At 34.9% G+C, this 26,733-nt stretch overlaps 1 protein-coding gene across 3 annotated transcripts in view; it reads right to left on the bottom strand.

Annotated features, from left to right (window-relative positions):
* Nucleotides 1-813: 813 nt before the first annotated feature.
* The window catches only part of LOC145687958 (transmembrane protein 8B), a 1,033,730-nt gene continuing 1,007,810 nt past the window's right edge, over nucleotides 814-26,733 (bottom strand). The window contains exons 12-15 of one of the 3 annotated variants that reach the window (XR_014131821.1): nucleotides 20,974-21,234; nucleotides 17,233-17,443; nucleotides 10,345-10,485; nucleotides 814-1,417 (exon numbers count right to left, since the gene is read on the bottom strand). Coding sequence is in view for 2 of the 3 variants with exons in the window: in XM_081761557.1 (XP_081617683.1) it covers nucleotides 1,338-1,417; nucleotides 17,233-17,443; nucleotides 20,974-21,234 (552 nt within the window). In the remaining variant the exon portion in view is untranslated. Of the gene's footprint in view, nucleotides 1,418-6,085; nucleotides 6,169-10,344; nucleotides 10,486-17,232; nucleotides 17,444-20,973; nucleotides 21,235-26,733 lie in introns of all 3 variants that reach the window. The other 2 variants (XM_081761558.1, XM_081761557.1) reach the window with 2 other exon arrangements.

A 26,733-nucleotide genomic window follows, 5' to 3' on the forward strand; every position in this document is an offset into this window, starting at 1 on the left:
TGAGTTTGAAATGTTTGCTACCAGTAGGTCCAAAATAAATTGTTTCATTGTGGTCCTTGTCCTACTTTGCCCCAGTTTCCCCTAGTTACCTTTACTTAATAGCTCTGATCTACTTGCGGAAACCAACACTTCCCTTTTTTTTTTTTTTTTTTAATCACTTTCGAAAATTGCATTACTGAGTGTACCAGAAGTAGTGATTCACCTTTTGAGTGATCAGTACGTTTTTATTAAAACAAGAATGGCATGAAATAAAATTATGGGTAGAGAGTAATGATTAAAAATCAAGTGCTTTACCGTATCTAATCCCTATTCTCCATTTGGAGGTCCACCTGGCGGCCATTAACATCAATGAATGCCTGCATTCGGAGAAGTACATTTTTGCACGGATCTTAGCATATCTGAACGGGAATGTTGTTGAATTCCTCGGGGACTCGCGTCGTCAATTCCGCAACACTGTTTATGAGTTTTGCATATACCTTGTTCTTCGAATGTCCCCATAGGAAGAAATCGGGAGGCTTGATGTCTAGTGACCGTGGCATCCATTTTACTGTTCCCCGACGACCAATTCCACCGCCAGGGGAAGGTGTAATTCACAAAGTGGATCCGGGCAAAGTGTGGTGGAGCACTGTCTAGCTGCTACCACAATGTGTCAAAATCATCCCTCTCCTGTAACAGAGGTATCACAGACTCTTGCACTAAGTACCTCTCCCCAGTCACCGAAACCGCACCTAACAACAAGTGAGCCACTACTTCTGGAACACCCTGTAGTAAAACAATTGAAGGAAAGGGTTGAAAGAAATGAAATATAACAGGTCACATTTGAATTAATCAACATGAATTTTGACGAAATACCGAGAAACAAGATTCTATACACAAACAGATGTCAATACAACATAGAAAGTAGTGGAAAGTAAAAAAATTTCCATAGTCAATGAGGAATACAAAAACGTAATAAATACAAATATGATTTTTTTTCTTCTTTTTTGGCTCGTCATAAGTGTCCCTGAGTGTAGAAGCATTTCTAGAGCGACATGGTGAATTCGAATTCGTCAACACTGCTATGTTATAATTGACCAGCAAAACGATTAGGTTTGCTTCACTTTTTACTTCAAACTACTCTAACGACGTCAAGAAAATATGAAACAAATGTCACAATACCATCTTGTATTAAAACAGTCTCTCGCTTTTGGTTTGGCACATTGTATCCTGGTAGAGTTTGTGCACCATGAAAATATACACCACATACATACATACACACACACACACACACACACACACACACACACACACACACACACACACACATACACACACACAAGCTCGCGCGCACATATTCACTACAGCATATCGGTTTCGTTATCTTGTAAAAATTTGAAGGAACCCTGAGGTTTCCAAGGAGTTTCCTGAGGTGGCGTTTCTGAAAGGAAAAAAATAAGAATTATTAAGTAGTTGATAACGATACATAAACTAAATTTTATAGTTAATAGAGAATTTTAAAAAATCTTATTCTTTGTTTATATTTATCATTTATTTGTATGTTCCTTTATTCGTACTCAAATATGAACCTACTCAATACTCGCCTTCATATTTACTGTTGGCTGCTTTGCATGAACTACGTGAATTGAACGAGATTGCCAAAGAAAAAAAAAATCTACATTGGCTCAAAACTAACACAATAAATTTGTACGATCCGCTTCGAAAACAAAAGCAAAACAGAAAGAAAAAAGGAAATATGCCGTGATTAATTTTAAGTACATACTTATTACAATAGTATATAAGAATTGTACTAGTGTATTTTATGCTATTTATCTTTCATGTGGCATAAGATTCGATTATCGGTAAAGATTGAAGATGTTTCAGCGTTAATCAGTGTCGTAGGGGAAAGTGGAAAGGCAGTAAACGAATCGAGAAACAACACAATTAGAAATAGATCACTCATTTGTCCAGCCTTGAGTTATCTGGTTGTTATGTATACTTATAATTTTAGGGATTATCGAAATATATACATAATCCAGGTAAAAAAAAAAAAAAAAAAAAAAAAAAAAGTTTGATAATATCTGGATATGATCGTTCTTATTATAAACTACTATTCGGAATATATAACGTATTAGACCAACAAAGTCGAAGATAATAGGATAGAGAAGAAACAGCATGCTTGACCATCTTATTCGGCACTCTGATTGGATCACTGTGTTGATAGAGGGAAAGGCAGAAGGAAAACCAGGAACAAGAAGACAAGGATAGAATATCTAGATGCATTTATGACGAAGAGATCTAATCAAAGTATAAAATAGCTCTTCTAAGGGAGAAAAAAGTTTTGAAATTTCCATGTTGCCCACCAACCTATGCTTGAGGGAAAAAGAAAAAGAAGACCAATTACGTAACATTCTTTATTCAGGTAAGTAAAATAAGTGAAACAAAATAAAAAAGGTAGTGCTCCGAAGTTGTTTGAAGCAACAATTAGGAAAGATCTAGAAACCTGAAATTCTGAGCAGTGTGTTAAAGTCTCCAAACCTCAATGTTATTGAGAATATTTAATTGGCTGCAGTAAATAGGAGTCACATTCAATTGCATTTTTTTTCCCTTTAAGCTTTGCTTTAGTACGTTAATTTAGAAAAAAAAAATCTGAGTTAAGCACAGTTTTTAATTAAAATATTGATGGTAAAAGTTTGTGCAGCTAACTAAACATTTGGCTTCATCAGACACAGATATTCAGCACTGTATCTGATGAAGGCACATGTTCAGTTAGTTGCCGAGAGTGTTACACACCAATATTTTAATTGAAAACTTTGTGCTTTGCTCAAAGATTGTGTTATTCTATACAAAAGGTTTTGTAGTCTGGAAGAACTGTTATTTGTTTATTGTACTTATTTTTTGCTGGCCATATATATTAGCATATTCCACGTTGTTAACAAGTAGAAACAGCTTTTCAATACAGCAGATCTAAAGTTTGCGATTTGCACCAAATGAGGATGGAATTTACTTTTCATGGGTAAATAATTTTGAATGTACAGTGGAAGTGGATTATGTAAATATGAAACAATATTTTTCAATATCTGAAATTATAATATCCTCTTCAGTATCACCATCTTCATTATATGTCGCGTCAATCTGTTTTACACCTCTGTACAAACTTCCTATGTCTCCAATACGTTCTGACCATCCATTACATCCTTCATTTTCGCTGTCTTAAATACTGATGCATAATTTAAATATGCTGACGATTACTCTGTTTTTTATATTTGAGCAGAAAGGAGTCAATTCCTATATAATGGGATATAAACAAAAGGCTAGCAGGATAATAATAATAATAATAATAATAATATTACTGTATTATTATTATTATTATTATTATTATTATTATTATTATTATTATTATTATTATTACTAGTATGCCCTTACATGAGCACAACCTATCACAAAAGCAGCGAGACTGCTCAAATTTCTCATATAAGACCACTATATGAACTTGACTTATTGTAGGCCTACACTATACAGAAAATGCAAATGTAAGTTTGCCAGAAGCCTTAATTACAATTGGAATTAGATAAAAATAAGTAAATATATATATATATATATATAGGTTTGATTTTTCGATTATTCAGTTGTCTAAACATTTTAATTTTTCTCAATACTCAGGCAACATGAAACACGAACCAACAGTTTTAACATGGAATGAAGAACTGCATGCGTCTTCAGCGAAAATCGAAAAACATGGTTCTGATACTTCACTTGCAAAACATACACATTCGCATTAAGCTGTGATTGGTCACTATTGTTAACAGGACACTCGTGTAAATCCATATTTAAAGGAAGAGGTCAAACTTTCATTATGCGTATGCATGGATGTCGGCAGAGGGGCTTGAGGGAAGTGTCCCTCCCTGGATTCTTGTATTCAAATAAAGTTTCTTCGAAAAAGTCCATCTCGAAGAAAGTTGGCGCTGAATATGCTCTTGCTTTATAAAAGTAGATGGATTGTAAAATATCTCAGTTCGATCATTTGGTGAGAACTTTCTTCCTGTAGTATTGAAGCTCTCCGAAATAATGCAGGAATAGTTTGCACAGCTTCGCGGTTTGAGTTTCTTGCGTTAGTACAAACATACCTAAATATTCTACCGAATTGAAGACAATTACTAACGTTCTTCAACTGTTTTGATATTTTTTTTTCCGTCCAAAATCATGTGTGGCAGTTGGTGACCATATTCTAAGATCACGAAAAGCGCTTGTTCGATATTTTCAACAATTTAATGTAAGCTATTTTAAATACTTCGAGTGAACATCGATCTGGCTATACAGCAAAAAGTACTCAAAAGACACATTGATGCAACTACCCAGAAGATTCGAAGTAACAATTAAGATATTTAATATTCATTCTAAATTTAGATTCTCTAATTGCATCATTATAAAGTCATTTTTCTCCTTGCAAATAGGAAGGCATTTTCTGTGAATAATGATCTTTCCTGAAATCTTGAAAATTATTATTGCAGGTGAAACGTTGTAAGAGCTGTGAACAAATAAGGGCGTTACAAATTAAAACGACATCAAGTACACTGATTTACTAGACCATTCTTCCAAGTCCTACCCTGCAGTACATTTCGCAATTGTGATCGGACTAACACTTCTTGCCACGACGTGCATTTGGAACCATCATTCAACACTCTCAGTCGCACAAAATATTTGATCCAATCAACTATGATAAAACACGACTTGTCATGAGAGTTTCTTGTGAACGAGTAAACGCCAGGAAATACATTTTTCTGGACGAAGTTCTCAACAAATTTGTTTTTCAACCTTACTGCCTTCAATTATCGTTCAAAACAGTGGAGGAAGAAAAGTGAAAGAATGTAAAAGTACTAAAAATTATGTATATGTTTTCATAATAAAATACTAATTTCTTTTTTTAGATCGGATAACAGCATTGAGAATTTAATATATTGTGCTTAAAATATTAATTTATAAGAAATAAGTCCGGTTGTTCTCGGCTGTAAAATATTACATATATACAACAATAATAAAGGTTTGAATTGACCTAATAGTCACCTTAATAGGGTAAATAGTAAATACGTAAAGGTAGAGTAGTCGAAATTGAAATGACCTGACTACCAACTTCCTAGAAAATATTGCGACGCCCATGTGCTTATGGCTATAAATCTTGTACGTACAAATTAAGCTGATTTTATTTGGGAGGTGAGTGTTTAGCCGCAGGCTGCTCTACCATCCATGAATGAACGTAAGAGTTTTATAGTTGCTTGTATTACGTAGTTCCAAAAGCTTAGGCCGCAAAGTTGACTAACATAGTTGAAGATCTTAGTAACTATGAGCGAGCGAATAATATAGTTTATCTTCCATGAAAATTATACTTGTTTCCTCCCATAATTAAAATAACCCACTGCTCAGCGTATAATCATTCTTTCAATGATATATATACCACTGAATGAAATGAAATGAGTTAATTTGAGTTGATTTTGAGTTTAAGGCCCCTTTTCAGCAGCGAGGCTATATGAGACGTGGACCTACTGATTAACGTGGAATCTGAAATGAAATGAAATCTTTAAGTCTTACGTCCCACGGTTATGCCGGTTAGGCTAAAGGAGACGGTGATGATGAGAAATGAATGAAATGGTGGAATGAAGAAAGTAGGAGGAAACGGGAGAACCCGGGAAAACCCACGAGCACGGTGTTTGTCCACCACAAAGTCCACACGGCGCGAGCTGGGATCGAACCCGGGACCCCAAGCACCGGAGGTGAACGCTCTACCACTGAGCCACCGCGCCCCTACTTATATATACGACTGAATTCAGCGACGACTGTTAATTTCCACCCTCCTGATATAGAAAGGTTTTTGTATGTTGAACTTTTCTTTAGTTTGAAAAAACTTTCAGTTATCGTCAGATCTTCAAATTATGAGAAAGAAGATTTCTACAAATAAATTATAAAGCTTAAGTAGTTTCGTTTTCTGAATTTCGGCGTTAGTGTATTATTTTAAGTCAGTAAGTTCTAGAGATACAAAAAACACCTTAAAAGTTAGTATTTGTTAGCAATTAAAAAATGCATTCCTCTGGAAGTCATTTACCGTCCGCCTTACCATGCAAATACTGTGCATTCAATTGCCATTTACGTTCCTTTCCGAGGAAATTTCATCTGTATCTGTGGGATCGATTTTATTATCTGGAAAAACATTGGTTTATAAATGTATACATTACATTTTAGAGACAAGACCAAACAAACAAAATAAAGAAAAAAATTACCTTATTAACTAAAGTAAAAAAAAAAGTAAATAAATCAAATATCATTTTTGTTGGAACATTAGCAGCAAATGTTTTCAACATTTAAATATGCATTAATATCATAACAGAAAAAAGTGAGAAGAAAAATATAATTTCATGAATTTTAGCAGAAAACTGTGCAATATATGTTTATATCAAATAAGAAGTTGATATAAATTGTCTCGATCAATTGCTAAATGACAATAAATTTATTTAATTAAGCTGTTCGATCAATAAGCACATGCATTAAAACTTTGCATGCTAAATGGTTAGTACTAGTGTTGTCAAAATTCGAATACTGGAACAACCTGTTCTTTGAGTATATATTGTTCGAACCACTTTGACTTGTTTAAAGTTCTTTTTTTCCATTCAAATCGGGCATAGTCGAATTGAAAACAAGTATATTTTTAGAAAAATAAAACTTATAATAAAAAACACCAATGAAAGCAAACTAGTTTACTTCTGGGGTACAGCATTATTCAAAAAACAAATAATTTATTCGAATTTTTTGTTGATTCTCCAAAGAATTTATAGAATTATGAATAGTTCTTTGAATGATCTATCTGAATAAAACATTTATAGAATCATAAGCAATTATGTGAACGATTCGTATGAATCACCAAATGATACATAAAATCATAAATAACTGTTCGAATGGTTTATTCGAACCACTGTATGGTTTATACAATCAAATAATAGATGGAATGATTTGTTTGAATAAACGAATAATATATGGTCACGTATGATTGTTTGAATCAACGAATGATATATAGTCACAAATAATTGTTTGAATCAACAAATAATATATAGTCATGAATAATTGTTTGAATCAACGAATGATATATAGTCACGAATAATCGTTTGAATCAACGAACGATATATCGTCACGAATAATTGTTTGAATCAACGAATGATATATAGTCACGAATAATCGTTTGAATCAACGAACGATATATCGTCACGAATAATTGTTTGAATCAACGAACGATATATAGTCACGAATAATTATTTGAATCAACGAATGACATAGTCACGAATAATCGTTTGAATCAACGAATGATATATAGTCACGAATAATTGTTCGAACAACTTATTCGAATAATGGAAAGAATATTCGAAAAAAAATTGACAACACTAGTAAGAATTTATGATACAAAGGAAGAATCAATAACAAAGCTACATGTATTAACAGAACTTTCGAAAGCATACATCTCTACTAAGGATAGTCAAAGTATCTGGACTATTTGGTAATTATTTATTTTATAAAAGAATAATCCTGACAATTTGAAAAAGACTATCCGAATAAAAATAAAAAAATACCCAGATATGACAATTCCGAGCCTACTGTTTTTAATTGCAATATCAAGTAGTAACCTAAAGTTAACATGGAAGCTAAGTAGTATGTATTATTCAACCAATTATCATGCAAGAATGGGAAAGCTCCAATACTGATGCATAAAAATTTTAGTTAAATTAAATTGTACTTCTACTAGGATACATAACTAAACTTTTCCTAATTACACATGCAAAGCAAGCAATTACATTGGCCACACAGATGTAATACAACAAAAGGGTTGATTATTCATTGCTTATTAGTCTTATTCCCCAAATACATGAAACACGTTTAGAGACCATCTAATAAAAATGTTATGTCGCTGACTCCCATATAAATTTTGAATATGGTGATCCGAGATATGTTTGACAATGAGCTTTCCAGGAATATTCTGGTTTCGAAGCATAATTGCGCGGATTGAAACTAAGGTCTTAACACAACTTTGTAGTGTTGTAGCAATTGTTGCTTTCTTCGGTAATTTTGAGTCAGCTGAACGTAATTATAATTTCCAAATCTTCACTATTGGGAACTTCGCTGTTCCAGAACGAAAGGAACGTGACAAAACTAGTATGTTAAAGTACACATTGTTTGATTTAAATTTCCAATTCGAACTGAAAATTTTTGTTCTAACAAATTAGTAAAATATATAAACTTCCACAAGAATGCCCATTCTCCTATGGTATATTACGCCCCTCTTCAGTAATTTCTCCAGATTCTTTCCACAAAGTAATATCCACTTTTGAACTTATTATTTAGTAACTTGATTTCATAGGATGCATACTCGTTATTCATTAAAAAGTGCTTACCCCAAAAACAACCAAAATTATTTAACTGTATACGTTACTGCAAAAAGTTATTGCCTTCCTCAGCACATATCTTTTTACAAAATTAGCATTGTCTGTAGAACTACATTCAGTTGATTATCTTCTTCCAAATAGCATTGTGTTTATTATTCCAGTAGTCCTTCATAAAATTCCTTTGTACGAGTACCTCGACATTTCTCCACAAGTACTATGCTTATGAAGAGAGAGTGTTCAGATATAAGAAAATGTAACTGAAAACTGCTGGAATAAGAAATGTAATGTTATTTGGAAGAAGATATTCAACAGGATGTAGTTTCACGATCAATATTAATTTTCTAAAAAGATACGTGCTGAAGACAATAGCTTAACTCCGAAAAGTACACATATAGTTTTCAGTGCTTTTGGGATAAGTACTTCTTAGTGATTTTTCATATGGTTCTCACTTCCGATACTAGCTAGAATCTCGTACGGCCTTGACCAACACGTATCGTTCTTTTATAAAGTATAGACTACTACTTTCTTTTCATACATATTTTTGTTGCTAATTGAATGAGATGTCTCAGTTTTTGACGACACCCTCCCCTCTAAACTATGAATGATTCATTTTACATCATTACCATCTCCGTGTGATCATCATACTAGAACGAAATTGATCCTAAGATTAATATATAGACGTATTGAAAATAAGAAATATACAGGGTGTTTCAAAACAACACAGACAACGTTTGGGAGGTGATTCCTGACACCAAGATAAGACAAAAATTATAGACCAACCTGGGTGCAAAAATCCGTCATTTCGGAGTTACAGACTACCAAAAACATGAAAAAAAATAATCTTTACAGGTCCATAGCTCCAATACTATGGGACCAAACGTAGTCGGGTCAAGACTTCACTTAGGAACTAATATGTGCCCTATCCAAAAATACAAGTTTCAGAATCCTCCGAGACTCATGCAATAATTTCTCTAGAGGGAGTTTGGCTACGGGCTATAATTTGAAATGCTCACCAACTAGCTTTATAAAAATTGTTGCGGAAGTACCGCGGGATTCTAAAACATGGATATTTGGGTGGGGCACATGCCAGTTCCAACTGAAGTCTTAACCCAACTACGGTAGGTCCCATACTATTGAAGCTATGGACCTTTAACGTTCATTTTTTCATGTTTTTGGCAGCCTATAACAACTCCGAAAGCAAGCATTTATGCACCTAGGTTGGCCTATACTTTTTGTTTTATCTTGGTGTCAGGGATCACCTCTCAAACGTTGTCGGTGTTGTTTTGAAACACCCTGCATAGTAAGGCTGTATAAGCAAGACAAGGGAAAGGAGTTGGCCACTTTACTCCTGCTCTTCTGGCTTAGTGAATTCATCTAGGCACGTTAAGGTAAACAGCGGAACTCTCAAATATGGATACAATATCTCGCCCCGCACTGAATATGGAGGCAAAAATGTAGTTTGGTAGACTAGTTATTGGGTTTATTATTTGTAGGAACTACACTACTTTGTTGTAAGCATAAGAACTTTGATTTAACATGAAAATACAGAGTAATGTTTAAAAAATCCTGGCCACTTAACATTTCTTAAGCCCTACACTTTCATCTACATGTGAAAAGTCAAGCAAATGTGCACAATTTTTGTTTTGTTCAGATATTATTACAGGCATTGCGTGAAATAATGCTACAAAGTTTATAAATAAAAAGCGTGTAACTAAGGGACCAGTCTTTTTTTAACATTACTGAACATTTAATTTCACTGAATCGCCAGCTTAGACTACAAACTTTTATCTCAAAACAGGGAAGTTGCACAGTTTATGGCATATATAGTGATAAACATGGGGCTCACAAGTAAATAAACAACAATATGGCTGCGTTTGTCCTTCCAATAAAAGTGCCAGCCGTCAAATAGAAGGGAGATAGAGAGAAAGAGAATTGCACCTTCACTTACCTTTGTCTACGTAATCGTTGATTCCAAGTGTTGTTACGTGAACCAATTATTTGAATGTCTCCAAACAAATGTACTTTCCGGGATCTGAATCTCCCTATATCCAAACTGAATCTGCAAGCTGCTGTGGGCTGGCTTGCTGACCTGTGAACCAAGCCAGCCCGAGTGAAAACCCTTGGACCCTGACTGCCAACACTATTATTGACCGATTATTTCAAGGATAATGACCGTTATTCTTCGATACTTGCCTTCAGTGAATGTATTTACCTCACACGTTGAGATTTTATTATTATTTTTCTTTCTTTTTAAATATGTTTTAGGGTAACGTTTTTAACTTCGTGTCACTGAAATCAGTAGGACTGAAGCAAGTATAATCTTTGACTTTACTGTTCTGTGTTAAGTTATTCTAGGATCTCATATCGTATGCTGCTACACAGCAGCAGTTAGAGACATACATTCTCTATGCAGAGTCCCTCTATAGAGTAAAATCGTTTACGTTCACACAAGCAGAGAACATTTACGAAAGAGAGGGAACTAAGCTGTACGAAAGAGAATGTGCAGCACAGACAGATATTACTTCTATAGTAATGTCGACTACGTATTATATTATACTTTGAAGGTTTTCCCAACTCTAAGTCAAATTTTCTTCACTCTAAGTGTTAATTATTTGACATTTTAGCGAAAACTTCACTTACTATACTGACACTAACCCAACAAATATCTGCCTTTAAATGGTCCATTTGTTCTGAAGTTATTGGAAAAAAATAATAATAATAACACCAGTAAATTACTAAAGGACATCACTTCTGAACGGAAACACACATTACAGACACCATCTTGGGAAGACTAGATTGGTTCATAGCTTTTTTTTTTTTTTTTTTTTTTTTTTTTTTGTAATTGTGAAATTTAACATCATAGTTTTATTGACTTTTTAAAGAAAGGTTTGTTGGAATATACAATACACAGGCTGTCTCAAAAGTCCGCTGACATAGGGTAACTCCGTTATTATAAGAGTTACTACAAAATGTAAGAGGAGAAAGAGTTTCCAAATATGATGTTTTCAAGCTAAAGTGAAGATTTATTTTTTTTAAATCGGACGAGCCATTTGGGCTGTATACTATGCGCCTAATATTAAATGAAAATGCAATGTTGCCATTTACCTGGACCCACAACATAAGTGAATGAAGTTACTGTCTTTCACGCTAACGTGTCGATGGCAAACCCCCATTTCAAAAATGTCCCCATTCACTTTATGTTGTGGCTCCAGGTAAATGGCATTTTTATTTAACATTGGGCGCATAAAGAGTGTACAGCCCAAACGGCTCGTCCGATTTTAAAAAACCCTTCACTTTAGATTGAAAACATAATATTTGCAGACGGTTTCCCCCCTCTTACATTTTGTTGTAGCTCTGATAACAATAGGTACCCTATGTCAGGGGACTTTTGAGACACCCTGTATTAAAACTACGAACTCACATATGTTACGTTCTGTATTAATATTTTGTTCCTTACAATTTCGATGTTTATTTACTACAGGTAGCAGCGTAAATAAAGTTACCGAAGTTATGAACAAAATACTGCTATATAGAACACAACGTAAGTGAGTTTACAATGTCTTAAGTATGTGTTCTTTGCATACCATAACGCGCTATATATATAATTAATTATTAGATAGTAATGAAATATTGCATAGTGTATTATTATACAGGGCATTCGTAAACAATACCGATAACGTTTGGAAGGTGATTCGTTACACCAAGATAAGAAAGAAAGAAAAAAAATACAGACCAACCTTGGTGCAGAAATACTTTCGTTAGCAACGTTGTCGGTATTGCTTAAAACCACCCTGCTAATTTGTTTACAGAGCAAAGATAGTTAAAGTAACAATGAATAATAAAAGTAATCAAAGCTTTTAACCCCTTTAAAATCCTTGAACTACCATGTAAATTCATGGCCAAGTGTCATTTAGCTGGTATTTACAGATACTTAGTTAAGTACTAAGTGCCTTTTCGGCCCCTATTTTATTCAAAAATATCACGTACTGGCGTTTACATAGGGAAGGCTTTTATTCTATCTGAATGTCGTATTAGCAGAGACGAAACTTTTTCGCAAATACGATATGTACGAAACATTAAGAAAACGTTTTATATGTTTCAGGAATCCTCAAACTCTTCGTTTCAGAGCTAGAAATTACGTTTATATTATCGCGAATTTTTGCGAAATTCGGTATTACTTGCGATAAATGCAAATGAAAGCGAAAAAGTGGAATTATCTATATATATAAAAGAGAACGCACAAAATCCTTTGTCCGCTCATCACGCTAATACGGCTGAACCGATTTCTTTCATTTTTGGGGGGTTGTTAGGATTTGGACCCTAGATGGTTTTTATCATATCACTTTAATTTTCAATTACCAGTGTCTTGAGATAATTGACCAATCAGGTGTCAATACGTACAAAAAATCCTTTGTCCGCTCATCACGCTAATACGGCTGAACCGATTTCTTTCATTTTTGGGGGGTTGTTAGGATGTGGACCCTAGATGGTTTTTATCATATCACTTTAATTTTCAATTACCAGTGTCTTGAGATAATTGACCATTCAGGTGTCCATACGTACAAATCCTTTGTTATTAGTTCATCATAGGTATAAAAATAAACGTATTTATATGCAACCCGCATGACCCTGTGACTCGGCGGGTTAACATAACTGACAGGCGCTATAAATCACTTGAAAGCGAAAAAGTAAAAATTATCTAAGTAACAAAGTTTATTGCGTTCCGGGATGACCGCAGCGAAGCGGGGCGGGTTGGGGTGACCGCAGCGAAGCGGGGCGGGTTAACATAAATGACAGGCGATATAATGTTAACATTAGTGCAATCTTCTATGGTTTTTATCATATCACTTGAAAGCGAAAAAGTAAAAATTATCTAAGTAACAAAGTTTATTGCGTTCCGGGGTGACCGCAGCGAAGCGGGGTGAACGCTGCTAGTCTATATATATAAAAGAGAACGTACAAATCCTTTGTCCGCTCATCACGCTAATACGGCTGAACCAATTTCTTTTATTTTTGGGGGGTTATTAGGATTTGGACCCTAGATGGTTTTTATCATATCACTTTAATTTTCAATTACCAGTGTCTTGAGATAATTGACCATTCAGGTGTCCATTACGTACAAATCCTTTGTTAGTTCATCATAGGTATAAAAATAAACGTATGTATATGCAACCCGCATGACCGTGTCACTCGGCGGGTTAACATAAATGACAGGCGTTATAATGGTTTTTATCATATCACTTGAAAGCGAAAAAGTAAAAATTATCTAAGTAACAAAGTTTATTGCGTTCGGGGGTGACCGCAGCGAAGCGGGGCGGGTTAACATAAATGACAGGCGATATAATGTTAACATTTACTGCAATCTTCTATGGTTTTTATCATATCACTTGAAAGCGAAAAAGTAAAAATTATCTAAGTAACAAAGTTTATTGCGTTCCGGGGTGACCGCAGCGAAGCGGGGTGAACGCTGCTAGTTGCAAATAATAACTAAAAAGGGCATTTTAACTTAAAAATCTTTGTATTTTATCGGAAATGTGTACGATGCTAAATTAAGTTCTCCACAAAATCTGTAAAATTGCATGACGTGATGTCACTGTCTGGGATTTTCAACGTCTCTTTCTGCGTCACTAAGTCCAGCCAGGACTATCATGCTCACTTTATTGTCGGGAAAACGAAAACTTGCAAAATAAATTAGAGTTAGTTCAAGCAGGAAAATTTGGGTCTGCTACTGCAGAGCTAATTAAAAAGAGTAGTGCTTCTCACCAGCTGTAGTTGAAGTAAACTTGAGAACTGAGTGTCAAAAGTATTGATGAAGCTGCAAAATTACACGCAAGCAAGTGACAACAATTCTGTGTAGAGAGTACGAAAAGCTCTGCGAGTTATTTGATCCAGATACTATTTCACTTCATAAAGATGTAGACACTAACAAAACTGAACTGTTGTTTAAATCGTTGACTGTGTTTTGTGGTGAAAAGGTTCATCATTTGTTGGTTGCTCAACAGTGATAAGGAAGTTGAGATTGTATCATTGTTAAACAGTTTAAAAGATAAGCACAGGCCATTTGCTGTCAGCACATTCAATATGGTTGCCAGTCTCGAGTGTTGATGCCAAGAGATTCTTTTCCAAGTATAATATGATTGTTACTGACAGAAGAACAAACTTAAAAGAAGAATTGATAATGTCTTGCTACATGTTATCCTTTAACTAAGTATGAGGTTAGAGGAAGTGTTTAAAAGTTTGCATTAATTTCTATATTTCAGTAAATACATTAGCTAGAATGTGTACCTAATTAAGGTATATCCTCGTTTTTGTATCAGATACACCTTACGTACCAAAAAAATATACTGTTTACAAGTACCATATTAAAAAAGAAAAACTTTTGCTACATTTAAAAAATAAATGCGACATAAATGCGAAAATTGTGGAAATTAATGCTACAAAATATCAAAATTGTTGCGAAAAAGTTTCATATCTACGCATTAGCTACGGAACTTTTGCTTGGTTCGGAAAAACGATCTTATCTTCATACAGTGAAACCTGTTAACTTGGCCACCTTTCTAAGTTGGCCACCGCCTAAGATGGCCTCCTCTCTATGGAGTTTAGATTTTCCCATAATATATACATTACTTCTTATTCTATGAGTTGGCCACCTGCCTAAGTTGACATACATTACTTTTTACTCTATAAGTTGGCATCTGTCTATCTTGTAACTTGGCCACATTGAAGCAATGTTCTTCCTAAGCTTTTAATGTTATATTAAGCTCTGTATGTTTGACATCCAAGTTACTTTCATTTTTTGGAAAGCCTTTCAGGAACTATTTTACTGCTGTATGTATTATATATAAATTGCTTTTATGGCTAAATAGTGCTGTTAGAGCTTCCATTCATACAGATTTGGATGTCTTTTGGTCTTTTGTTTCCATCACGTTTTCGACTTAATTTCCTCCTGGGGAGTTGGAGAAAGTTTAGAACAGATAACGATGGAATCAATGTTACAGTGAGTTGAAAAGAATGATAAATTAATTTAAATAAAATAGAGGATATTGCTGCTTCCGTTGCTCACTGGTAAACAACCATCTTCCAGATGCATAATAGGTCGCGTTTAATGTTTCCCTACTCAACGCAAAGGGCGAGACACACTGAATGTTTCGAATATTTCTGGTACTGACATCTTCTCATCTACCGGCGTAGGTGGAGGAGAAAAAAAAAGTGCCGTAGTGTTTTGTAGCTAATTAGCACGTTGAAATTACAAATAAAATATACTAAGATTGACAGAAATAAATACTAAATTTATTAAATATAGGCTAATACATAATATCCTGCATAAGAACTGCTTACTACGACCTATAATAGTTATTGTTATATATTTAAAGAAGAACATTCATTTTCTCTAAGTTGGCCACCTGTCTAAGCTGGCTGCATTCCAATGGAACCGACGGTGGCCAACATAGACAGGTTTCACTTTATTTACTAACTATGCTTCAATTAAACTTTGCAAGCATGTAGTATTTTTCAGGGTACCTGAACCTGGATCTTAATTAGGGTGCCAAAAATTATTTTACATCTGAAAATTTTCCAAATTTCTCTTGAATTTATAGATTGTGACATATGATTATCATTCAGAAGTCTAATACATTCAAGCCTAATCCTAAAACAATGACGTAAAAACCAGTCTCGTAACTTAAGTCTTGGGGGTCCCGCCGCAGACAGTGTGGAGTGGGGCCCCTTCTCTACGTCCCACTTTACAATTTGGGGCCCCCTGATGGCTTGGGCCCCCGCGCACTGCGGGGTCTGCGGGGCCCTTATTTACGCCCCTCGTAAAAACCATAAATCTAAGTTAATTAGGCTACGAGCAACAAATTTTTAAAAGAACATCCGCATTATATATATAAAACTCATAACTCAAATGCACATCTACAATCCTTTGAATAAACTCTTGACAGATTTTAAAAGGGTTAACTGTTCTTCGTTATAAGAAATAAAGCTAAACGTCCTTCGTCAGATAAATGAAACTGAAGAAAGCAATATAACTGAATAAATAAATTATTGAGCTGTGTGCAGTTTAAGAATACATTTCTTCAACTGCATTGCTTTGCTTGGAATTTTATTTATCTGAATACGATTTCACACAAAAGCTAAATTATAAATTTTTCAAACTAAATTTCCTCATAGTAAATTAATGGATTAATATATCAATGATGGCTCTTATCAGATACTAAATTACGTTAACCATTAGACAGAAAAAGAAACTATTTTTATAGATAATTGAAGACTTCGTGGACAAAACGGTATCTCAAATATGGAGTGGAAACTTCCGCTATTAGCACATATTGCTAAAGGAAGAGTCACCATGGAATATTTCCTAGTAGCAAAATCGGTTGGCCCAATGTTGGGAAAATGGTTGCAATGCGACATACCAACATTGGCCCAACGTCAGGTTTGGCCACTTCGGCAATCATTTTCCACCCAAACCACTACCGAACCAAAAGAGCGGTTCCCCGACATTTAGCCAACGCTAAAGAAACGTATTTCTTTGTTGGGAAAACAGTCAATTCTAGTATCGTTACGTGAAGGTCGGGAGAAAAATTGGTTGGTTGGCCAACCGTACATTTAATCAACGTTGGGCCAACTTAAGGTTTTCCGCTATAGGCTCGCACCGATCATCACCCACCGTTTTGACTAAATTCCATTCAATCCTCAACGATAGACCAACCAACATTGCTACTAGAGTTGTTGTAGCGCAAACAAAGGTCGATTTCTAGAGATATTATTATTCGAAGTCTTCAATTATATTTTATATAATATATTACTAGTGATCTAATTTTAATACTCATACCTTTAACTTCTTTCCTAAATGGCAATAGAAACACTATGGACAATGCCATTGTCGCATGCCAAGTACTGTGGACAAATTTATAATTCTCTTCAGTTTCTAAAAATGCGTAACATAACAAACCACCCGCTGCTAAGACCACTCCTGGTGGCAAACACAATAACCAGTATTTTCTGGTTGGGAAACATGACTGCTGTAGCCTACAGTGTATTACCTGAAAAATAAAATTATTAAATAGAACCTTGCTACAGTATTGAAAATATTTATTTTCTCATGAAAGATGAAAATATTCGTGCTTGCATTTATCAATAATTAATTTAGTACTATTTAAAATTGTACATTGGAATCATCTAATCTTATTTTACTTATTTTTTTTAAGTAAGAAGAACGTAATAATAAATATTACTAATATAGGAAGATCAAGTATATCATCAACTTATAAAGATATAAGACTAGTTTTTCAACCCTTATCAAAATAGTACATTTTACAGCTATTTTGGCGATTTTTTCACTCAGCTCTAGATCTGCTTCCATAGCAGATGATGATTTGCATGTTTGACTGGTGATGGCATCTGGTGTTAGTTAACGAAAAGGCGGAGCTAAAATGTCCTCAAGTGTGTACAGGTTTCTCTTCCTGAGAGATGTAGATCTTGGACAGCTTTTATTGGAATAGAAAATATAGCAATTTACTTAGAATGCTTTTGGATATTTAAATGGATCTCTAGCTTTCACAAGAGTTGTGAAATTAGCTTCAATCAATTAAAGCGTGATTTAGCCCAAGAAGTATTGTTAGCACATCATCGTTGGGATCATGATCATTTCTATCATACATAACGGATTGTAGCTCAGTAGCCTCAGGTAATATTTTGTTTCAGGGACTTGCTCCCTTCCGAATTATAGTGCACCCAGAAACGGAAAAGGCATGAAATTAATAAATTTGAAGTTTTATTTTCATGTTTTGGAAATTTTACTCTTGAAGAACTTAGAAGTAAGCAAAAGAAAAGCCCAGCATACGAAAAGATAACCAAGTTTTTGAAAAATCCTAATGATCCGTATGTAAGAGGTGTAAAAAACATCTAAAATTTTTACAAATCGGATAGTGGTGTATTGTTAAATAAAAACTACCATTTCCCAGATTCTTAGAAAATTTCTATACCACCTTTTTAAGGTACAGGATGTTTTTAAAAAATTCCATGAACAGTGCAATTTTGGTTTTTGAAAAGACTATTGCTTTTGTTAAAAAATATTGTTACTGGAAATTAATGAGAAGAGATGTTTCTGTGATTATATTTGAGATTGTATAGATGCAAGTGAACAAGAGTAGAAACTTCCTCGCCAGTTAAACCATCACAAACTGTAGTAATAAAGAATATACGAGATATGCTCTCTTTAGATATTTTTAGCACCGTATCCAGCTTCTCACAATAGAAATATGTTTGCTTTGTCAGTGTTAGATATTTTCAGTAGACATTATGCAGTGTTTCCAATCAGAAATGCACCACCAGATGTGTTATAAGTGTTTAGAACAACATTATTTTCCGCTTCTTAGAGTTTAAATTTGGTTTTTGTCGATAATGGTAGTTGTTTAATTTATAACAAGTTTAAAGAAAAAAAATGAATGAATATGGAATCAAAATTCACTACATAAACCCATATCAGGCAAAAGCTCGATAGTTGAAAGGATCCGTAGAGAGACTAATCGTCTGTTTAAATTGTTGTGTAACGACGATTATGTAACTTGGGAAAGTATATCCCTCAAATTGTCATATTATTGAATTATTCAGTAGTATTATTGAATTATTCAGTAGTATTATTGAATTATTCAAATCCAGCCACTCTTCACCTTAATGTAAAACCGCAATATTTTGTGTTTCAGCATTTTGGAACTGTGATAAATGACGAATATGATGAAAATGAACCTTTAAAATTAGGAAAATAAGCTTATTATGCCAGACTTTCGCAGAAAAGGGGGGGGGGGGAAGTCAGGAAACGAAAAGTACAATAAGTTACAAGAAGATAAATGTATCATAAAAGAAAATGATTTAGTATTTTTACTTCAAGGCCATCTTAGCTCGACAATAGACAAGCAAATCAGTAAATTCTTTCATTTCTATTAAAGGACAGTTGCTTTGTAAACAAAAAGTCACTGACAAAATGTCTGAATTGGTAGATCCACTTACAGGTGAGTCCTGTGGAATTCATTCAATAGATCGTATAAAAGTCTGGAAACCTACTCAGAATACAAGACAATTGTGGTTAGAACTTGCTAAAAAAAACTAAATAATAAATAAATAAATAAATCATGATAAAGATTTAGATCTGGTAAGGCAAAACTCTCAAAAGGCAGATTCACGTGAACCCAAAACAACAGTCCATTTCAATTTCAGTCGTACTACTAAAATTGATATGCCTGTATTCAATTGTGACGAAAGTCATAAGGAAAATGCTAAAATGTTGTTAAATGGATTAGCAAAGTGTGATTCATATTTAAAATACCTAATCGACGAGTTTAATTGTTCTAGTTACATGTTGCATTTCGTTTTAAATCATCTTGTAAATTCCAAAATAAGCAAATTGGGATGAAAAAAACATTGTAGAGCAATTAAGAACATGTATCTTTTACTATTGTTTCGATACATATGCCGAAAAATTACTTTTATGTAATGATAATGTTATCTCACCTTGTACGACAAACTATCGCAGTTGGTATTAAGACATATTCTCCCCTATTAGGATCTATTCTCAACTACTAAGACTTGCGTAAGACTCATGAAAAGAAAGTCGGAAAATAAGTTATAGGAAATCTTAAGTTACGTAAAAGACTAAACTTAATGCATACAAAATTCTAAAACGTGACGCTGTCTTCCCTCAAACCTCGCCAATGCTAGGTAATAAATTAAATTTAAAAATACATAAGGAGGAAAAAGAGATGGGTAATAAAGTCAATAGCTCGGAAATCAGAAGTTTTCATTTCATTATATTTGAAGCTGTAGTCGACCTTGCCAAATTCAGTAGATCTATGAAATATTAGGTTATTCGAAATGATTGATTCCCGAGAGTTATTGGGGTTTGGACATAGTTAAAGAATAAATACAAATTCTTCATTTTGATGAACAATAACTCTGGAACCAAAGATCTGCACAAAATAAGATTTCATATGCTTACTAAGCTTGTAAAGGACTACCACCATTCCAAACTGAGTGACGTTTGAGTGAGCTTCGTCGATTGCCTACGATGAATACAATATTCATGATATTTTTATTCTTTATTTTCAAACTTGAAATTTAATTAAGAACGAATATAAGGAGCAAAACCAATAGATGTTGTTCCAAAACTCAAGATTATAGACAGCATAATTTTTGTGGACGGGAAAGAAGTATGACTACTACAACCTATGTTATGGTGATTTTAAAGAGTCATCCCAAACTGAATCTGATTTATTAAGCTGCATGTTGCTTAGGCCATATGTTAAAGAGACGTAAGTGACAAAATCCAGATGTTCCACTCAGAGCATTACCTGAAGAAACGGTATATGTATATATATATTCTAATAGTTTTCTTCTGCAATTAACGAATCTCATAGACCACAACCATTAGTTATTTAAATTTAAAAAAATATCTTAATTTGCTCTACTGCTAAAACCAACATTTGTCGCTTACGCCACTTTGTCATGTACGCTGCGAAATAGATTGCAATTCCCAATCTGTAGAAGACATGCCATAAAGTTGTGGAAAATGACTTACCCATGATATAATTAATATAACTAGCCCTGATGCAGACGGTATAACAAATACCCACAATCCTGTACGATCATACTCAATTCCAAGTGCTACCCCAATGGCTCCTGCCATGTGCGCCAGAGATGAAAGACTGTGAGGCAGATCAGACATGGCGATCAGTGTCACCCAAAATGCAAGGATGGCAGAGTAAAAATCACAAAATTGCATAACGCTCAGACGCAATAAACAGAAAGAATAGGCTTCTTCATCACAGGCATGATAAAACTGAAAGAAAAAAATACAAGTATTTAGTTTTGTTGTAAAATTCCTTAGGTTTTGCTGATTATTTACGTCAGTGTCATTAACGCAAGAAAATATATTAGTCTGCTTCTTTATTATTATTATTATTATCTATATATATATATATATATATATATATATATATATATATATATATATATGTGTGTGTGTGTGTGTGTGTTCGGTGGTTTTGTAATTTTTGAGTACAAATTACAAGGAAAGTATGAAACACCCAGCTCCTCTACAGAAACAAAATGGTCGGTGTATGTATTCATGTATGTGAGATACACAGAAATTAAACATTTAAATCTTCATGTAAGTTTTTAAGGTGGCGGAATAATAAGAAATGTCGCCACTTAAAATCAAATCCAGTACATTAAGACAGTATGCTTACTATAAAATATCATGAAACGAAATATCTTGGGATTTTATATAACTTACTATTTCCCTTCCTCTTAATGAGAGGTGAAAAGAATAACTTCAGGAAATAAATAAACAATAAGTAAATAAGTAAATAAATAAAAATGTACAAATATATGCTATGACTGGAACACCGCCCGAAAAATTTGGAATACCTTTTTGAAATCAGAGCACAAACAACTAGCATGTCTAAGCGTATTACTTTATGCCCTGAGTTCAAGAAGTGACACTTTTCAGGAGAGTTTTAAAGTAATACTATTTATTTTGCAAATGCTTATTTTATTTCAATATTTTTGAAGTAATGTGTCTATGCAGATCCCAATTCATCCTACGTAAACCCAATTTCCAAATCCATATCATATATACACTGCACATGCACATAGACTATTTACCAATAAAGAATTGGGCATCCCATGATGGTAGGTTATTGGACTCAAGTGGTCATCATGTGACTTGAATGTACTTCTGGCATCTATCTATGATCAACAGAACCTGTTTTAAAAGAAATGGCAGTGCTGCAGAGGGTTGTTGGTCTTCATTAAGCATGTAATCGTGGATGTAATGAGTTATATCCAGCAGAGCAATAATTTTTAACTTAAACAAACTTAAATCAACTGTGGCATTTGAGTTTTGTAGGAGGAAGGAGTCTGAACATTGTAGAAATGTTGAAGTTCTATGCGACCAACAAAAGTAGGAGAACCCTGAAACGTGAAATTGTCAAATGCGGACACGGATACTGACGATGGTTATCACCAGATAGGGATTTCAGGGAGCAACAATTGTTTATCAGTTTCCATTGAAACACTGCAAACGAAGATTCATCGCCTCGTATATTCGAAGGTATCCGCACATAACCAATTTTAATAACGCTTAGAGGCTCAAGTGGTGTTTGGACCATTGCAATGACACTGGAGCAGTGGAAATCATTTTATGGAGTGAAGAGTCGGGACTCACATTTTTTTCATCTGATGGACATGTATGAATGTGGTGACTAATCAGAGAACGCTTTTTCTGAAGTACGTAGTGCTCATTAAAAAGATTTGTGGTTGTGGCATTACGATACGGAGGTGTTTCATGTACTACGGTATGGGACCACGGGCAATGTTTCGTGGCACCATGGATTCACAGTCGCACTGGAGGCTACCAGACAATAACAGGATTCCAACATTTCGTCATTGCTGTACAGGGAACCCTTGTTCTCAAGGTGCAATGTTGGACCATCACTATGCGATGGGATAAAATTAACAATATTCAACGCTTGGATTGTTCTGAAAAAGAAAAACCCGTTCTCATTCACAAGGGATGTCTTTGGATCAAGTTGGACAAGTGGGTGACATCTATCGAGAAGCAGTCAATTTCCGTTTCCCACTTTTCTGAGATTTATTATGAAAGGCAGCGGAACGTTCTACAGGATGTCCACGTCTGGTTGACAACATGCCTTGGAAAGTGGCTGCTGTTCCAGCAGAACGAGGTATCGTTATTAGATTTTGAAAGAGTAAAGACACCAGATAAATATTTTAGATAGGTGTTAAACTACCTTTTGCTAGAAAGTGTATATATATAAATGTAGTTAGGAGAAAAGAATCCCGAAGCGACTATGGAAAACTAATTATTTACCAAAAGATAATGAAAAGATTTATTACACAATACTAAAAAGACACACTGTAAGTGCTTTCGCTAAATACTTCATCAGAGAAGAAGTGGAAGAATTAGAAAGAAACTTAGAGCTGTGTCGTGATGGATGCCAGCTTGGAATGCAGAGTCATGTGATAATGCTCGTGTACTATTGTTTCTATCCTCTTCCTTTTGTGTTATTACTTATTACTCCCTTAACTTCGTAATTATTCCTGAAAACTTTTTAAAACTTAATTTCTACATTAATGTATGTTTCGATTATTTCTCATAATTATGGAGACATAATATTCTCTCTCTGTTTATTATGCCCTTTCCCTCCAATACTCTTACCGACTAACCGTTTCATTTGTATCGTTTTTCTCCATCAAACTCTGCGATCAAGCTGGCAACACTACGTTATCGCGTGACATTTCAATATGATGTCCACCTGGATGCTTCACAGATACTGTTCCGAACTGTTTTACATATAATTTTGAAGGAGGGAATCGTGAACTAAGTTCCTTCTAGTACCTGACATCCATGTTTGTCTGTGATACGATATTCGGAGTGGCGAAATGTTGTAGGCTTGCCGTTCAGTATCCTATTATTATTATGTGTATTATTATACATAGGAATTTCGGGCAATTTCCACATCGTTGCTATTTTCGAGTTTGTTTCGGCCTTTAAATGTGTTGTTGCTATCAGGGATTAGGAATTAGATTTCCGGGCTTTCGGCATCTATGGCCATGTTAGCCCGTCACGTATGGGGAAAGACGTCCTTCGGCGATCACACTATCCCGGGAAAGGGAAGGAAGAAAGGATTGGAGAAGGAAGGAAGCGGCCTGAGACCTATATGTTAGGTACCATCCTGGTATTTGCCCGGTGTAAATGAATAAAACACAGAAAAACCTCACTCAGGATAGCTGGTCTGAAAAAGTTCTTACCTTTTTTCGACCGAGTGTTTATTGTTACCATGTCAACTAAAGTTAATAAGTTATCACGTTCCGCTTGTTTCTTTCTTTCTCCCTTTGATGAGACATTTAACGAAAGAGTTTAGTGTGTACTTGAAATGTATATATACAGGGTGGGCTATAAATAAACTATCCAGCTCCGCTTTATGGCCTTCATATAGATTCTTCAATGTTGAGCTACTCGGGAAACTGCTTTGTTCATGATGTACACATTCATTATTGTTATTAGAATTATTTTATATGCCGAGAAGCTATGCTTCACATCACATGAAATGATCTATATCTGCAATTTGCATCGGAAAGGTGTTGTCCTCTATGGAACGACGAACAGTGATAGCGTCCACATGACCCAACTTTCAGCAACTGGTCATGGCAACTGCGGTCTCCTGACTTCATCACATGCAATTTTTATTTCTGGAAAAATTTGAGGGAAAAAGTGTACGCCTTTACTTTTTCATACCCTTGATGAATTTGAAGAAAACATCACAAGCACTATTTACAGAATCACCATGGAAGAACAACAAACAGTATCAAACAGAATGCTGCAGTTTGTCCAGAAACATACGGGCATCATTTTCACTACCACTTCTGATACATATGCATGTTACCAGATCTTTATTATATTAATAAAGTTGATTCAGTCTCGGATTATCTTTTCGTGTGTCACCTTGTGTATTTTTTTTCGAGAATAGAATCACCCGCCAAACGTTCTACTAGAAATTCTGAAACAACAACAACACACTATCACAGTCCAACACTGAATTTCTTTTCTGAAAAATAATATGAGATTCTGAAAGCCTTTTTTTTTTCTGCTGAATTGGCAAATGATATTCGTTTTCTTATATCAGGGCTCAATTAAAAAAATCAATTAAAATTTTAAATTTTCTAGGACTAGATTGGAAAGACGAGTAAAAAAAAAAAAAAAAAAAAAAGTTTCCTGTTCATAATAATGTTAGTCATAATTATTCGTATACTTCAATATATTAAACAGAAATGTTCATTAATACAAAGTAAATTACCGCCTGTTCCCCGCCACAGATGAAAGGTTCAGAAACTTTTACTGGAAAGAATGGAAGTGACCATCGGAGGGAAATTTACCTAATTACACTTGGTAACACTTGGACGCTCAAACAATTGAGCACCAATATTACATGTTTACTTTCTTGCATGTTCGTATGGTGAATTTCATTTCGTTGTTGAGTAAGGTGCTATAGCAGAAAATACTGTAACTTATGTTCTTTTGACACATTAACGTGTGGGTGTTTCATTGTGAAGTAGCTAACATTTGCAAACGTCGTTTCGTGTGACGACTTCTGTTATGTATATGGACGGATAACTCCAAAACCGTAGCTCACAAGGATAACACCTGTTGATAGAAAAGCATATGAATTGTATGTTTCATGGAAGGCCGATTTAGACAAACCCTGGACACCGAAATTTTGCTGTAAATCCCGTGCAGTGAATTTAAGAGGATGATTACGTGGTTCTCACAAATCTATGCCAGTCGCTACACTAATGTTATGGTTTGAATCACGTGATCACTTACAAGACTGCTACTATTGTGTTTCAAATATAAAAGACAACGTCCAAGCCATGGGCGCCCGAAGGTGGGGGCAGGGTGCTCCCCCCCTCTGGCTCACGAAAGCAACTTACATTTCTTAAGAAAATACAAATAAAAAAATACCAAACGTAATATAGCAACCAGGGAGATACGCCCCTCCCTAGAAAATTTTCTTCGGGCGCCCCTGGTACAAGGGGAAAAATCAATTCAGATTCTGAAGCAGCAATATAAAGGAAAATCTGGCGTGTTAACGATTGCAGATTACTGTTGGAACTTGGAATGTGACATGCTCCACACATCATACAAGAGGAAAGTTTTATCGTTGTCTTATTTTATTTATTTATTGCTTCTTAACATGCATCAATTAATTTATGTCCATGTCTTTGTCACTTTCTTTTTTCGTGTGGCCCCACGTGCTGTAGTCGCTAACACTCTCGCCTTCGGTGCGAGCGGTCCCGGGTTCGAATCCCGGTGGGGACACTCGGTCGAAAAAGTGTAACAGTTTTTTCACGTCAGCCATCCTGAGTGAGGGTTTTCCTCAATTTCCCTCATTCACACCAGGCAAATGCCGGGATGGTACCTACCATAATGGTCCCAGGCTGCTTCCTTCCTTCCCCAATCCTTTCTTCCTTCCCTTTCATCGGATAATGTGCTCGCCGAGGGACGTCATCCCTCATATACTGACAGGCTAAATGGCCGTAGACGCCGACAGCCCAGAAATCTAATCCCTAATCCTTCTTTTTTCGTCACTGCGGGGGGGGGGGGGGACAGTTTTATTTTTCATACATGTGGATTTTTACTAGTTTTTAGTCCATTGTTCATGCAAAATCCTCCGCAATACTAAGTTATAGATATTGGTTTATCCTTCTGATATCCAAATCTGCCATGGATGTATTTTACCTAGTTTGCGTTGTACAT

This window comes from Thermobia domestica, chromosome 6 (assembly GCF_964235325.1).
Source record: "Thermobia domestica chromosome 6, izTheDome1.hap1.1, whole genome shotgun sequence".
NCBI lineage: Eukaryota > Metazoa > Arthropoda > Insecta > Zygentoma > Lepismatidae > Thermobia > Thermobia domestica.